Genomic DNA, 15,536 nt, shown 5'->3' with positions numbered 1-15,536 from the left:
TATTCGGATCTTAAGTAGTTAGGCTCTGATACCATGTAAATGTAAAATAGACTGTTATTGTTTATGTGCAATCAGATTTAATGTAGCTTCAAATTTCTGGTATATTAGAGTCAGATCGAAGAAATGAAGAACCGATTAAGTCTCTTATCGATTTGCCTCTGTAGGTATGAAGGCAAATGCATATATATGTCACCGATCTTTATCTGTTTTGTTATGTACTACAAACACCAAGTAACAACATGGAGGATGGCGTATATATGCGATTGTCTTCATGGAATTGTGCCCCCACACGGGGTCGCGATCCTATGTGGAACCACGTGGTTCCACATAGGGTCGTGACCCCTGTGTGGAGCCACAATCATCTACACCGGCGTTCATAACTTTAACCAACTTAAATATTTGCAAGGTTAATCTGTCAGTTAAACGCTAACCAAATTCCAATCTTATTTAAATCGTAAATAACAGAATTAGTATTTTGTGCTCTTGATACAATTTAGTTACGACTGAGACTATAATTTAACACTACTCTATCCCTAACTACCATTGCTTTACAATTAGAAATTTAAATTATTTCAAAACTTAAAAACTATAATATTATATTCCTTTCTATTTAACTTTGGATTATTATTTTATGTAAACCATTAGTGTAATATCCCTTGGCTAATCTGACCCTGTTTTGCTTATTGAACCCCCAAGGAATATTGTCAAACACTTGGCATACAATGTTTGAAGCCGCTGTAATGAATTCTTATTTGTCTGCTTTGGGTTTGTAGGCTGCAAATGAAGTTATGGAAAGCTTCTAACAATGCAAAATTGTTATAGAAATGATATACTAGCTGTTTTAGACCTTTCCACACATGTAATGACTGAAATTAACTAGTACAGCTAGTTGACATTAAGACAAACACTTGTCATGCATCCCAAAGTACACCTACAGCCATTAGGCATTTAAGCAAACAATTGGCATGAAAGCTAAATGGCTGATCAATGTTGAATGTTACCATGAATGTGGAATATGCAAATTATATCTCCATTAAACATATGCAACCTCCAAATATTTCATGATATAATCATAATAGAAAATGAGGCAATGAAGTAATGATTTTCTAATACAATGACCATAGATAGAAAACCTGGTATTTCAATGGCTGCCTTGATATATTGGTTTGATTCTCCTCATATGCAAATCCCTTGTCAAATATATATAGCTGTTCAACCTTTCTAAATCCCCTTCTATAGAACTCCAACTACTGTAGCGCACTGTTCACGGCACTGTAGCGCACTATTCACGGCACTGTTCATGTGCACTGTTCACGGCACTGTAGCGCACTGTTCACGGCACTGTTCATGCGCACTGTTCACGGGGGTACTGTAGACGCGGGTACTGTAGCAGCTCACAAAATAAATAATGACAATGCATTGGCAATGTTTCCTCCAATATGGTCTTTCAACTTCCAGATGAAATTCATTAACCAGCTCAACATTCCATGGATTCTTCTTCAATTTGTGCATAAATAGTGACCCTGAATGAAGTCACTCCCAATGGCAAATATCAGTGATTATTTCAGCACCTCAGATGCCCTAAACTTCGAAGAATTTACGCTCTCCAAAGTGCAAAGGTTGAAACCTTGGTTTCTTCCTCTCTCAAACTACTCCCATTTCAAAAATTACAATTCATCAATTGGATGCCGAGAATGAACTCTTGCCTTTCTTTTTATTCTTTCCTTAAGAGAGCTCAAACACCTTCCTGGCCAATGTGGGATAAAAGATTTATTCCTACATTAAATTATTCACTTAACGCACTTTATTATATTAAAGTGACTTCATTATTATAAAGTTACTTTAGAACTTTATAATAATATTAAAATATTAAATAAATCACTTAAGTCACTTAAACTTTAATATCTCTTGATGTACTTGTCTGATTGCTAAACCGTCTGAGCCAGGAGTCGACTCTCCCCATTCTCCATGTGATTGGATGCCTATCTAAAAATAGAAACCCTGAATAGTGACTTACTATAAATAGTAAGTATGTGGAACTGAGTCTAGAAATAGCTGCAAAGGCCCAATCAAGGTTGACACTGCCAATAAGCTCTGCTCAGGTGTCTTTCTATTAATAGGAACCCTGACTCTCCCAAAATAGTAACTTACTATAAATAGTAAGTGTGCCAATCTGAGTCAAAAAACCTGTGCAAAGGCCAAAACCTAAATCCAGCTGAAGAGTAATGTCTCTAATCACCAAGTAACTGCCACACGAGGCCCTCTATCAATAATTGTTAGCCTACGAGGGTCAAATGATAGGCTAATTCTTACAAACTCTGATGCTCGCAAAATGGGGACATTACAATTAGTAAGAACATCTTACAGACATTTTACTCTATCACTCATCCCCACCCCTAGATGGAGTTGTTGATGCAGAGGAAGGACACTCGCAAAAGTTTAAGTACACAATGACAATGGTTTCAAAACCCATCTGTTATAGGTACCCTTGGATACACCTACTGGTCTATAGACTTGGCCACCCTTTCAAGACATGATCCAACATTACAAGGACATATCAACATCAAGGTAAACTCGTCTTGGTTTGAGGTATCACAACAAATGCAAATTGGTGGCTCTCAACACTGTCACACTTACCATTCATTAATGGTTACTAGGCTCCCACATTTAGGACTGTCAACTTTGATGACCAAGGACCAAACCAACACACTTATGGCTCAAAACTTGTTAACTTTGATATGGGAAACTCTTCTCCGGGTCTATGATCCTATCTTCAAGCATCTAACAACCAAACTTCCTTCTAAGACTTGGTTCGGGGCATTGACACTGGTTAATCATGACTGTCACAGTTTGGCCTTTTACGATAGTCACGTTCATTTTCATTCAACAAAAAGTCCTCCAATCAAATTGATTCGCCTCAGGGGGTCTTTGCACATCTTCCACCCTCACAAACAATGTGGATCAACTCTATATCAGACCATCTAGTGCCTCCACACAGTCTGATACATAGAGATATTAGACCATCTAGTGCCTCCACACACGTGCAAACCTTCTCACCAACTCCTGCAACTTGGAAATATTAAACTTAGCATCATTAAGTCTCTCCACCCATTTGTAGGATTTTCCACCGGTGGAGGACTCAGTCATGCATTTATTAAGCCCATTGGTTACCCTAGGTAGAGTTTTTTATCTCTCATTCAATCATTTATCTCACTGAGGCTATCATGCATCAACAAATATATCACGATCCATATTTCTCTATTAGCTTTGTTGCCTTCTTGGACAATCTACTATGGATTCCGCCTTGCAACATCCATCTGATATACATAGTGAATGCATCATTCACTCTCTTATAATCTTCAATTCTATACATGCTCAAGTGGGAGTAGCATTCATGACTCTTGAATTGTCCTTGCCCATTCCCGACTTCACCTTTGCATATCAAACCTCTATATGAAACAAACCATGCAAGCAGGTATACCAGGTAAGACGTCATGGCGAATGACTTGGACCGCTCTACATTCCTCAGCTGAAAGTATAGATTGTCACTTATAATTTTAGACCAATTTACTAATGTTCCTCTAAGACAATCCTGGATGAAGTAGAACATCCATCCATCGAATATTGCTCCTTGCAGCATCCCCATCACTCTGTTGAGTGGGAATATTAAGTCGCTATACTCCTCTTTGAAGTCTATGCACATGAGTGTCTTGGGAGGCTTGGAATGATGAGACCTAGGCTCAATCATCCACTCTTTGTTTATCAAATTCTTGCATACACCCATCTTCTTCGTGTATCTTTCTGTATATTCATCCTTGGTCACATCCTTCATGTTCGCTCCGCATGGAATCCAGAACACCTCAGCAATAGCATCCTCAGCAAGGTAGGCAATAACAACGCCCTCATGAGTTTTGATCATTAGCATGAGCGGATCATTAAACCGTGCACACTCCACGATAAGCTCACTGCACTATATGGATTGTGGAAATCCAGCGGCATGAAAAATACCACTCTTCATAATGTTCGCATAGACTGGGGAAGGGACTTGATCTTCAACTCCGAACATCCGTTGTCGCATCTGATCCAAGTCTAGGAAATGCATGTTTGTATCTATGATCTCCTTACATCTGGATGAAATCTTGAGCTCTGGATAGAATCCAGTCTCCAGCATCTTCAGTAGTTCTTTCCTTTCCTTGAATCCGGACTTCGACATCATACCTGTACGAAGCTTGAAGTTAGACTCAGGAAAATAAATAATGCTCTTTATAAAATTCCTGACTTTCTAAAGATTTTAGCTAATTAGAGCATAAAGTCAGGAAAATAATCCATACTCTTGGTAGATCTTGATAATTAAGATTCAAAGTATGACAATGCTAGGGCATGGAAACCCTCTATAAAATTCATTAGTACCTCCTTATGCTTAGAAAATATGCAAGCTAAAATGCAAATGAGTATACCAGATCAAGGATGACTAAGGAAAGGTGTGAAAGGTTGTGTTTTCACACAAAGTATGTCTGAAGACACCTTCCGCAGTCAACAATGGAGGTCTAAATCTGAAGACAGCCTACAACTAATAAATTAACTTCAAAAAACATGTTGCAATCCTTCAAAAATATGCATAACTTGATAAAAATCAATTTTGATGATGAAAACAATCATATCTAGGAATGTAAGTGTGGTTGGTAAAAAATAAATTTCTAAGGACAAGTCTGAAAATTAATTACTTCAGACTTACCAGCACCTTGCAAAGTAGTTAAAAATCCCTGAAAATGATTAAAAATAACTAAGCAATCAGCTCCAAGCAAAATTGTCAAAGTGGTTAGGTGGCTAGAAATGAGAATTTCTGAGAACAGCTGCCTACAATGGAGTTTTCAGACTTGCAACAACGATAAAATGGTCTGGAAAAATGAACTCAAACTCCATAAAACACCTCCAAATGCAAATCGGCTAAGTTGGAATTGGCTGGGCAATGAAAATTGAAGTCTGAAAATTAAGTATGCAACTAATAATGGAGGTCCAAATCTGAAGCAAACCTCAGATCTGAAACATATCAGCAAGCTGGAAATGATAGCAGCCACAAAGTGTGAAGGAAATCACCCCAAACAATGGCACAAAACACCTCCAAATGCAAATCGAAATTTCCCAGCTATGGCGCCATTTTAAAATTCTGAAAATGTCTTCAATGGCAGCAACAATGGAGGTCTGGAACAGCAAGCGGCATTGGAAGAAAAATATCGCCAAACTCTCCAACATTAAAAACTCCACCTTTCACCAAAAACCGCCAAACTTGGAAAAATCGCCAAATTTGGAAAAATCGCCAAATCTGAAAATGGTCTTCAATGGCAGCAACGGAATGGAACAGCAAGCTGGAAAAAATGGAGGAGGAAAGAATCCTTAACCCAACACTTCACTTCGGCACTTCGCAAAAATTCGCCAATGAGGGAGAAAAATCGCCTTTCATGGAGACACCTGGCAAATTTCGTAATAAAATATTGTTGTAGACTCCTCTCTTATACTTGCTTTTGCCTCTCACTTTCACCACACAAGCAATGTGGGATAAAACACTTGCTTATATACTTGTTTGCTAAAAACCAACTTGCTTCTAGAAGGTTCAAATATTAAATGCTTATTGCAAGTTATTTAATTTTGCTTTCAAAATTTTAAATAATCATTAATCATCATTTAAAAACAATTAAAAATGGGGCTCTCTTATTAAATATTTCAATTTTAAGTCCAAATTGAGCCTCCAAGGGAAAATCGACCTTAGCTGGAATTAAAAAAATCCCTTTAAAAAATCATTTAAAATGTCAAAATAATCCCCACAAGGGAAAATCGATCTGAGCTTGGATAAAAATCCATACAAAACTTCATCAAAATGCACATAAAACACTACAAGGGAAAATCAATGGCAGTCTGGACAAGGAATCCACACTCCAAATTCACTTTATTCACAAAAAACACTCCATGGTGGAAAATCGACCTCAATCTGGATGAAAATCCAAACTTAAAACTCATCAAATTACTCTCAGTGGAAAATCAACTTGGGCATGGACTGAGAGTCTGCACAAAAATCCGCACTAACTTGTCATAAAACATCCTAGTGGAAAATAGCCCCAGGCATGGAATCATCCTTAACGTTGTCCGCACTATAGCCTGCACTCGTGGAAAATCGATGGCAATCTGGAAAAATACCGACACTTAGCCAAATTTTAGCACTTCCAGGGGAAAATCGACCCAGGCATGGATAAACAGTGGTGGAAAATCATAGCCAGTATGGATTTCAGGGGAAACCCATTTGTAGTGTGGATTTTGAGTGGGGGAAAAGAGTGGGTAGTCTGGAATATGAGGGGAAAAGCACCTCTAGCATGGAATTTGACCTTTTAACCCTTGGAATATGGATTTACCTTAGGAATTTGGCATTTTAACCACTCAAAAATCGCTTAGCAACTTCAAAATTAGATTGGACTTAGGCAAATTTTCCGAAAATTAGAGCGAAATGCTAGGAAATTATTGGAATAAAGTGCAAAATCAACCTAAATAATACCTTAGGAGCGAGAAAACAACTCCAAAAGCTCTGGGAATACCTTGGCACTTTAAAATCACTGATGCGCTTGTTTAAAAACACGCTAATGCTCAAAAGGTCAACACTTAGACAAAAATTTAGGATTGTTAAAATATCAACATTTGCAACTTGATCCTATAACTTTCAAAAACCCTAGATGGCACTGGGCATGATCAAAACTCTAAGACTCGGGCACAGGAAACACAAAATTGCCCACTAAGCAGCCAAAACCCTAACCTAACAACACAAAGAGTAGGAAAAGAGGGGGTCCCCATTAGCAATGGGGCGATGTGTGAAAAGGTCACAACAGAACGGTATATATTATTCTTTATAATGGACAATCGAGCTATTATGATGATGCTAGATGATTGATCTGTTTATCATGCATCCACTTTTACTATTGCTTCTAATATATTGGATAGGATGTTCATGCCAATGACAATCTGGATCTCTCATATATTCTTGATCCAATTCTTCTTTTGTGAAGGTGTACCTCTTACTTAAAACAGACCTGTTACTTCTGCAATTTCGTCTCTATTAGAGATTTCACAAAATTGTAGAATCATATGTAATATTAGTGGTGTGAGGTCAAGGATGGGGACGTTACAGTCATGTATAGGCTGTATCAATATTATTTGCAGTCTGAAACGTTAGAAAAAAGTGCAGAAATTGATAAGTTTATTGAGCAGAATTTCATCTACAATCATTCCAACCTTTGGGGTCGTGTATACAAGGCTTATTTATACCTACATAACCAGTTATGAACCCCCAACCGACCCCAAACCAATTTTTAACAACTTTTCAAAAAGTTGTCATTACAAAGCAAAAAGTTGTCATGACAACTTTGACAACAATTGAGCAACTTTTACATCTTTTATCCAAATGACCCCAAACTTTCACAAATGACTCCAAATGATCATTAATGGTCCAAAATGGCCTTATTTACATGAAACAACACAAAATAAGACATAAACCCAAATTTGAGCATTTTGAGAATGAGGGTCCTCCTCCACCAGTTGTCGATATGCCTAGGAGTGTAAATTAGTAATAAAGAATAGAGATTCTATATTCGTTGTAGTGGTCAATGCAATTGATCAATCTCCCATAGTTTAGAATAGAAACTCTATTTAATCCATGGTTGAAAAACTCACCAAAAACTATTTTGACTCGCAAGTACTCCTGAGTCAAAATGCCAAGTGAGTTACTCGTCCAAAAACTCTCCGACGAGATTTTGAAAAACTCTCGACAATATTTTCCTATAAAACTCACGAATAAATGCAAAAAAATCAATAGTTTTGTATTAAAAACTTGTCCAAATTCATATTTATTTTTTCTTGCTTGCAGTTAAGAAAACACAATTTTCATTGGTGATAAAGGTTTCAGAGGCCTTAATTTGAACCCTACGAGGGGTGCTGCCCCTCAATCCTATTGGAGGTGTTTCCTCCAAATCCCCACAAAGGGCGCTGCCCCTTGAACCCAGTGACAGCGTTGTCCCCAAATCCCACAAGGGGCGCTGCCCCCTGACCCCGTTGAGGGTGTCGCCCCCAGACCTCCATGGGGGGCACTACCACTCAACCTCATTGGGGTCTCCACTCCCAATTCCCATCAGTTATTGGAATCCATCAAATAAAAAACTTGATAACAATGAGGGGTTGACAAGGAATTGGGATATAACTGTGCCTACTTAGATGTTATTATTGCACAGGTTGCCAAAAATCTCTTTAGATGAGGCAACTTGTACATATGACATGGCTAGTGGAACTGGCATTATAACTTGTTAATTAGACTTAAACTTGTTTTTTGGTCAATGGTACATATTAAATTTTAATTTTGATTTATATATGATGGAAATTAATAAATTAGTAATATGCTCAACAAATTTAGTAATATGTGTTTTTGAAAAATATTTTTAAACATTTGTATGTAAAATGTCTGATAAAATTGTCGAGCTATTGCCAAGTTTTTCTCGAGTTCTTAAAAATTTTGGGCCTACCAAGCTATTGCCGAGTCTGAGTTTTTCAACTTGGATTTAATCATTGTAATGAGCAGTACATTTATCACAAGGAAATTACTAAATTTTAATTAAGTCTTCCATTTAGATTTTTTCTTGGAAGTCTCATTATTTGTAAGAAATAGAAGTTAACTATGTGCAACCATCAAAATAATGGCATTATCTTGATTAATGTTCCATGGACTCTAGTAAAATTTCAATTTTATAATATTTTCATGATCTTTACAGAATATTATTCATTCAGCATGAATTCACAACCTTAGGAAATTCCCATAATTGTTTTTATAATTTTAATAAAATATTTAGCAATTCCTTACCCTGCTTATTTGTAACATCGATGAATCCATCTTCATTGATCCTATGCTCAAAATCTTTAGGATCGAAACCTTCACACAAGTGATCCTCTATACCTTTTGTCAGGTCATATCGTCCACAAATATTGATAACAGTCCCAACAATATCGTGATACTTGGAAGCATAAAGTAACACAACATCACCTCCTATAAAGCAACATATTGAAACATTTCACCTCAGTAGTTGTCAGTAAAAGCCTCCAAAGCATCCAAAAAGTGGTTAAACCATAAGCATGCCCAGGAAAATATGAGATTTTATTTCAAATTTTGTATAAAGATAATGGAAACGTTAGAAAAAATAAATTCAAGAGACATTAGAAAAAATGGATATAATCAGTACACATTAAATGACGTCTATGTTTAAAATGTTTAATAATATCATGCATGATAAGAAGAACAAAGAAAAATATCTTTTCATATTATGTTATAAACTTGCAATAAGTCATTCACATCTGCAAACCAGCAAAAGAGTCAGACAGCAGTTGTTATAAAATATGTTTGAAATAAGTGATATAAACAAGAGGGGAGGCTGTGCTGAGCCAAAGCAGGGAGTATTCAGGTAGACATGAGCGGGTGGTTAGGATGTCCCAACCAAACTCTTTAAGCATCTTGAAGATGTAATGCTGAAGTAGGGGAAAAAACAAACTTTATAAATAAACAAAAATTGCTTCACTGAACTTCCAATCGATTCAAAGGGAGAAATAACACATCCATGAAAACCTGGAGGTGGGATCCCCAGGAAAATAATTTTCTTAATCTCTCCATAAGCCTTCTACAAATCAGACAAAATTTGTAAACAGAAAAGAGGTGGCTTGCAGCCTAAGAACAAGAAGCACCTAGAAGTACAACCTATTTCCACCAGATGTTTCTTACCTAGTGTTTCCATCAAGAGGGCAATCTGGCAATTGTAAAAAGTTGCTGCTGAGAAAATTCAGAAGCCTTGTCCCCATAAAACAGTCCCTTGGAAGGTTATATGTCTACTCTGCTATAGCACTCGTAGGATTCAGATAAAACACAGGTTAATAGTTTGAGAGAATATTATTAAAATGATTAAACTCAGAATAGCTGCCATATGGCATAAAAAATTCCTGAAAATATCTATATTGTCCCCTCTTCATTGACAGTCGGGAGTAATTAATAGCTTATTTAATTCCCATAAGCTATTAATAATCTAAGGGAATTAATAATTAACTATCTAATATTATTCATCACAAAGCTCATTATGAAAATAATATTATTTAATTAATTTTATATTAAAGTGGCTTAAGTCCAAAATATAATATTTAAAAAGGTCACTTTAATATTTATATTTTCCTAAGCAAACATTTGAATTTAAATATATTAGGGAGCGAAAATAAAACGTAATCTTTAGAATTTATTTTACTGGTTTGGCTGAGAGCTTTCAGAGCTTGAGGATTTGGGGTTTCGGTGGTGAAACGAATCCACCCTAGCCTGAGGGTTTCGATTAAATTCATGAAGTCTCCTTTTGAGATGAATTTGTCAGATTGCTTGACGACTGAAATCACAATTGTTATCAAGATTGCAGATTGTTTGATTTAGGAAGGCATATTGGACAGTCAGGAAGCATTGAGAACTTACACATATAGCATGGGATCAAGTAGTTCTGAAGATAGATATATTGCTGCCTAGAATGAATAGAAGTTGTTCCTGCAGCAATCAAACACAGTCACACAATCTCCACGATTATGCGGGCTCTCATTGCACTCATGACAAACAGTGGTGGTCACTATTATTATGCCCAATAATCACCATACATCTTTTATGGCATATCAACATAAGGCGCTGCCATAAAATCATCATCAGGTGAGTTTGCCACCTCAGTCGTGGTAATATTCTTTATCCTGTCGGCGTGAAGTTGTATGAAGAGTGCAGGTTTTTCATAGGCTGGTCGTGAAGACAACATTGCACATTTTATATTGATATGGTTCAACACTACCACCATGGTCCAGACCAGATAGTCCACTGGCCTTGTAAGGCTTCCTCAACCTGCAGCGATAGTTAATGAATGGAAGCTCACTTCAATCCAAACCACCTAGGATAACTCCCACAACTGCCAATGCAGGAACACATTATTGGCTCGCATTTCTTGTCAAACACGTGCAAGCAATCAGCAACGTTAACATCTCAGTTTGGTGTCTCACTTCTTTCTCCCATATATATCAGTAGGAAGTTATGTTTTAGTTGCAAGGAGCCTCGGGAACCAAGACATAGGTGTCTTGGTAAGGGAAATATTCACTACACTGAGGTTATCTCAGATAGTGAAGAGGAAGAACACACAAAGCAGGGTTTGGACAGCAAACCTTGTGAGTCGGATGAGGAGTAGATTCATGAGGAGAAATCAACACCTATTGATGTAAAAAGTGGAACAATTGCTGCTTTATCTGGTACATCACATTATAATGTTTTCTGGGTGGGGAGTGTTTTACAAGGACAACGAGTGATTGTGATGCTCAACACTGGGGCTACCCACAACTTCATGTTGGCAGAAGCCACTGTTCCGAAAGAGATTTATGCTTAATAATTGTTTAGAGGTTGTCATTGATGGCAACTCAGATAAGATGCATCATCCGGTATATGTAAATTCATTCTACCGGAAGTTTTGCTTAAGTCTGGAAGGTGGAACACAGTATTCGACGGAGTATGAGTACATTGAGCAGAACAAGATTTTGGGTACACATTTTTGTTTGGGTGCAAGACGCAGTTGATTCGATGTTTGGAATTGCTTAATCCGCAATCATAGATTTCGGTGTTGATTCTAGTACAAGTTGGTTGATCTGGTATCCAGTATTTCAAGAAGAACAGGGTTACTTTGCTATAGCGTGTTATGCGGAATCTTCGGGATGATTTTGTTGATTGGTGTCGTGTTCAAAGTTGTTGTGCCGACTTGTTTGAAGCATGTTATCAATTTGTTTTGATCTGCATGAGCAATGGTAATTGGATTGAGCCGACTTCTTGTTACAGGTTTCATATTTTGTGAATATGTTTGAAGCTGACATGTTGGTGACCTAATCAAGTGATGCGGACATATAAGACTGATCCATTTGAGCATTTTGGTGATCGATGTGAGTGTGCAAAGATTGTATGAGCGTATGTGCACAGTTTCACGTGCATTATCCTTGGATTTATGCTCCGGTATATGACAGAGAAGTGAGCCAGAACAGTGGAAGAAGACTTTTTGTGCTTAACCAGAACTGCATTTTCGCATTTGTAGATGCTATACATCAGTTCAGAAAATCAGTTATCATTTGTAATCATTTGTAGGACAATGAGTCCTCTAGGGGTTGTAGCCCTTCATTGTAATTGAGCAGTGAACTCTAGGTAGTGTGCCTGAATGCATGTGCATTCCCTTGTAATATTATTATATTCCTAATCACAGTATTATAATATTGTGGGTCTCAATCCCACTGTTGTTTTTTCCCTTCCGGGTTTCCACGTAAAAATTCCAATGTTATGGTTTTGTGCTTCTGTGTGTTGAGTTTATGCATTTTACTTTCATTCTTTTGCATCTAGTGGTTTAAGAATCAGTTAAAGAAAACTATAAATTGCACAACACTGATTCACCCCCCACCCCCTCTCTCAGTGTTCATTGATTCCAACACTTCATAGATGTCGCTTTGGTTGCTAAGTGGGGATTGCATACTCTGGAAAATGAAGGATTTTATTTAAGTTGGCTAGTTGCCATCAATTGCCTTGCTTATGCAACATTCCACAATTAAGTATCACTTTAGGTAACTACACTGTTACCGATGACTTTTATGTGGTCGTATTAGATAAAACAAATGTTATCTCGGGTATTCAATGGATGGAGTCTCTTGATAAATATTCCCAAAGTTTCAAGAGGTTAGAGATTTCATTCAAGGTTGATGGAAACAAGGTGGCATTGAGGGGCAAGTCAAACAGTGCACCCAGGGTTGTTTCAGCCAAGTGGATGGAAGCAATTTTCAGGCATGGATATGTTGCATGGGCAGCGCATGTTTGGTTTCTTCTAAGTTTTTGGGCAGCAGACCTAAGCATTACTGTTGTGACGTATTCACACATCACCCCATTATAAATGGGGACCCCTACTTTTTGGTTTCTAGGGTTTGCTTTCTTCGTCTTTTGGGGTTTTTGTCTATTAGCCTTTGCATGATGAGTGTTGTCAGGGGGATCGCTGGATAGCAGGCTCTGTTTGAGCTAGGATGAGTCAGTAGATGCTCCAAGTTAGGGTTTCTTTCAAGGTCTTCCTTAGGCTTAGTTTTGTTGGTGGTGTCCCATTTGAGTTCGAGGAAGTCAGTGAGTGGTTGAGCAAATTTGGCTAAGACATGGAAGGAATGAATCAAAGATCAAGACTAAGGCAAAGTCAAGTGGAGAAGGAGGTGAATTAAGCCCAAAATGAGGATCTCGCTCTTGACCCTTCCAAAGGGTCCAAGGCGAATTTCTCTACAAGACACTCCACCTCGACCAGGGCTCTGAGCTAATCCTTTCCTAGGTTTGAATGAAGGAAAAGGCACTTGTTTGAATGAAGAAATGTGAAAATGAAGTCAGGATTTGAGCCCAAACATGATTTTCGCTTTTGACCCTTCCAAAGGGTGAGCGAAATTCATGTAAAACCCTATTTTTCACCAAATTCTTGGGCTAGATGTCAACTTGAAGAGCAAATTCATGTGGTCATGATGGAAGGAAACCTAATGAAGTTTGTCCAAGGTATGAAGAGGGGAAAATAACTGAGAAATTAGCTCAAAAAGTGAATTTCGCTCCTGACCCTTCCAAAGGGTCCAAAGCGAAATCCTCCATTTAGCCTTCTTTTGGCCTTAAAAGCCTAGTTTAACCTTGCCTGGTGCCGGTTGGGTGGTGGATTGTCTTGATTGCGAAAAGAAGAAGTTGATTTGATCAAGTTTGAAAGGGAATGAGATGAAAGGAAGTGAGAAACTAGCCAAGGATAGGGATTTCGCTCCTGACCCTTACAAAGGGTCCAGAGCGATAATCCCTTTAAACTTCAAATTCTCATTTATCAAGGCCAAATTCCTAGTTTCTAAGGCATGTTAGGAGGTGTGTTTTTTTTTAAATGTTCTAGCCTTAGGGAGTGAGTAAAGGTGAAAAGATGAAGAATTCTAGACTAGAGGGTGAATTTCGCCCCTGACCCTTCCAAAGGGTCCAGAGCGAAATTCTTGAAAGCACTCATTTTCCACTTTGCCAAAGTTAGGACCAAGATAGAGATGCAAGGAGAGTGGTCTATGTTTGCTCCCAAAACAAGATTGAAGTTTGAAAAATGAACAATCTAGCCCAAATCATGATTTTTGCTCCTGACCCTTCCAAAGGGTCCAGAGCGAAAATCCTCCTAGACCTCATTCCCTTCCTTGTTTGACCAAATTTTAGTAGCCTTTGAAAATGTTTGAAGCGTTGTAGAGTGAAGATTGTAGCCTAGAGCGTGAATTTCGCTCCTGACCCTTCCAAAGGGTCCAAAACGAAATTCCTTGCAAACCTATTTTTTTAACCTTGCTTGGGCTTAAAACCTTGTTCCTTGGGTGAAGAGGGATGAAATTTTACCTTGCAATGAAGATTGAGATTGAAAGGATGAAGAATCAATTCTAGAAAGGGATATTCACTCCTGACCCTTCCAAATGGTCCAGGGCGAAATTTCACAAAAACACCTTTTTTCCCAATTTTATGCTAAGTCAGATGTGGGCTAGAGTATTGTCAAGTTGGGAGATGTTTTGAGGCATGACTTTGACTTATTGGTGATCATCAAGCTTGAAGGAATTGAGCCAAATCAAGAATTTCGCTCCTGACCCTTCCAGAGGGTCCAGAGCGAAATTCCTATAATCACCTATTTTCCCTTCAAAATAAGTTAAATCCTTGGCTTTCATGGCATACATAGAAGGGAGGTGGCTTGACCTTGCCTTTGAAGGAGAATTAAAGTGGAAAAGATGGAGAAATAAGCTCAAATCATGAATTTCGCTCCTGACCCTTCCAAAGGGTCCAAAACAAAATTCTTCAAAGCACTTATTTTCTCCTCGGATGAGGTCAAAAATTTCATTCCTATGGCATATATGTAAGTGGAGTGATGTGTTTTTGCTTGGAAATGTAGACTGGAGTTCAAGAAATGAAATGTCAAGCCTAGAGTGTGAATTTCGCTCCTGACCCTTCCAAAGGGTCCAGAGCGAAATTCCCCAAAACCACTTTTTTCCTCAATTTTATGCCAAGTCTAGTGTGGATCCAGATTAAAGGTGTCCTTAGGCATGTCCTTGAATTGCCAAAATTCATCAAATATGAAGAAATTAGCTCAAAACAAGATTTTCGCTCCTGACCCTTCCAAAGGGTCTAGAGCGAAAATCCTACAACCCATCCTATCCTCCAAACATTTGTGCCAAGCCAAGCCTAGACCAAGTTGGGGATGCCCCTAGGATTGCCCTTGAATGGTTTGTTGCCTTCAAAAATGCAAATTTTAAGCTAAAACTTGAATTTCGCTACTGACCCTTCCAAAGGGTCCAGAGCGAAATTCTCTAAATCAACCATTTTCTCCTTCAGTGAAGCTAAACTTTGATACCTATGGCAGGTTTGAAGGTGGAGTGAGGTATTCTTTGCCCTACAAGATGAATTGAAGTGAGGG

At 38.0% G+C, this 15,536-nt stretch overlaps 1 protein-coding gene across 2 annotated transcripts in view; it reads right to left on the bottom strand.

Moving 5' to 3' along the window:
* The window catches only part of LOC131051811 (putative uncharacterized protein YDL057W), a 204,888-nt gene that overhangs the window by 96,444 nt on the left and 92,908 nt on the right, over window positions 1-15,536 (bottom strand). Inside the window, exon 5 of one of the 2 annotated variants that reach the window (XM_057986417.2) lies at window positions 8,891-9,073. The exons of the other annotated variant lie outside the window; for it this stretch is intronic. Within the exon in view, the coding sequence (XP_057842400.1) occupies window positions 8,891-9,073 (183 nt within the window). The remainder of the gene's footprint in view (window positions 1-8,890; window positions 9,074-15,536) is intronic. 2 annotated transcript variants of the gene reach the window in all.

This window comes from Cryptomeria japonica, chromosome 1 (assembly GCF_030272615.1).
Source record: "Cryptomeria japonica chromosome 1, Sugi_1.0, whole genome shotgun sequence".
Lineage (NCBI taxonomy): Eukaryota > Viridiplantae > Streptophyta > Pinopsida > Cupressales > Cupressaceae > Cryptomeria > Cryptomeria japonica.
This window is presented reverse-complemented; position numbering and strand designations above follow the sequence as displayed.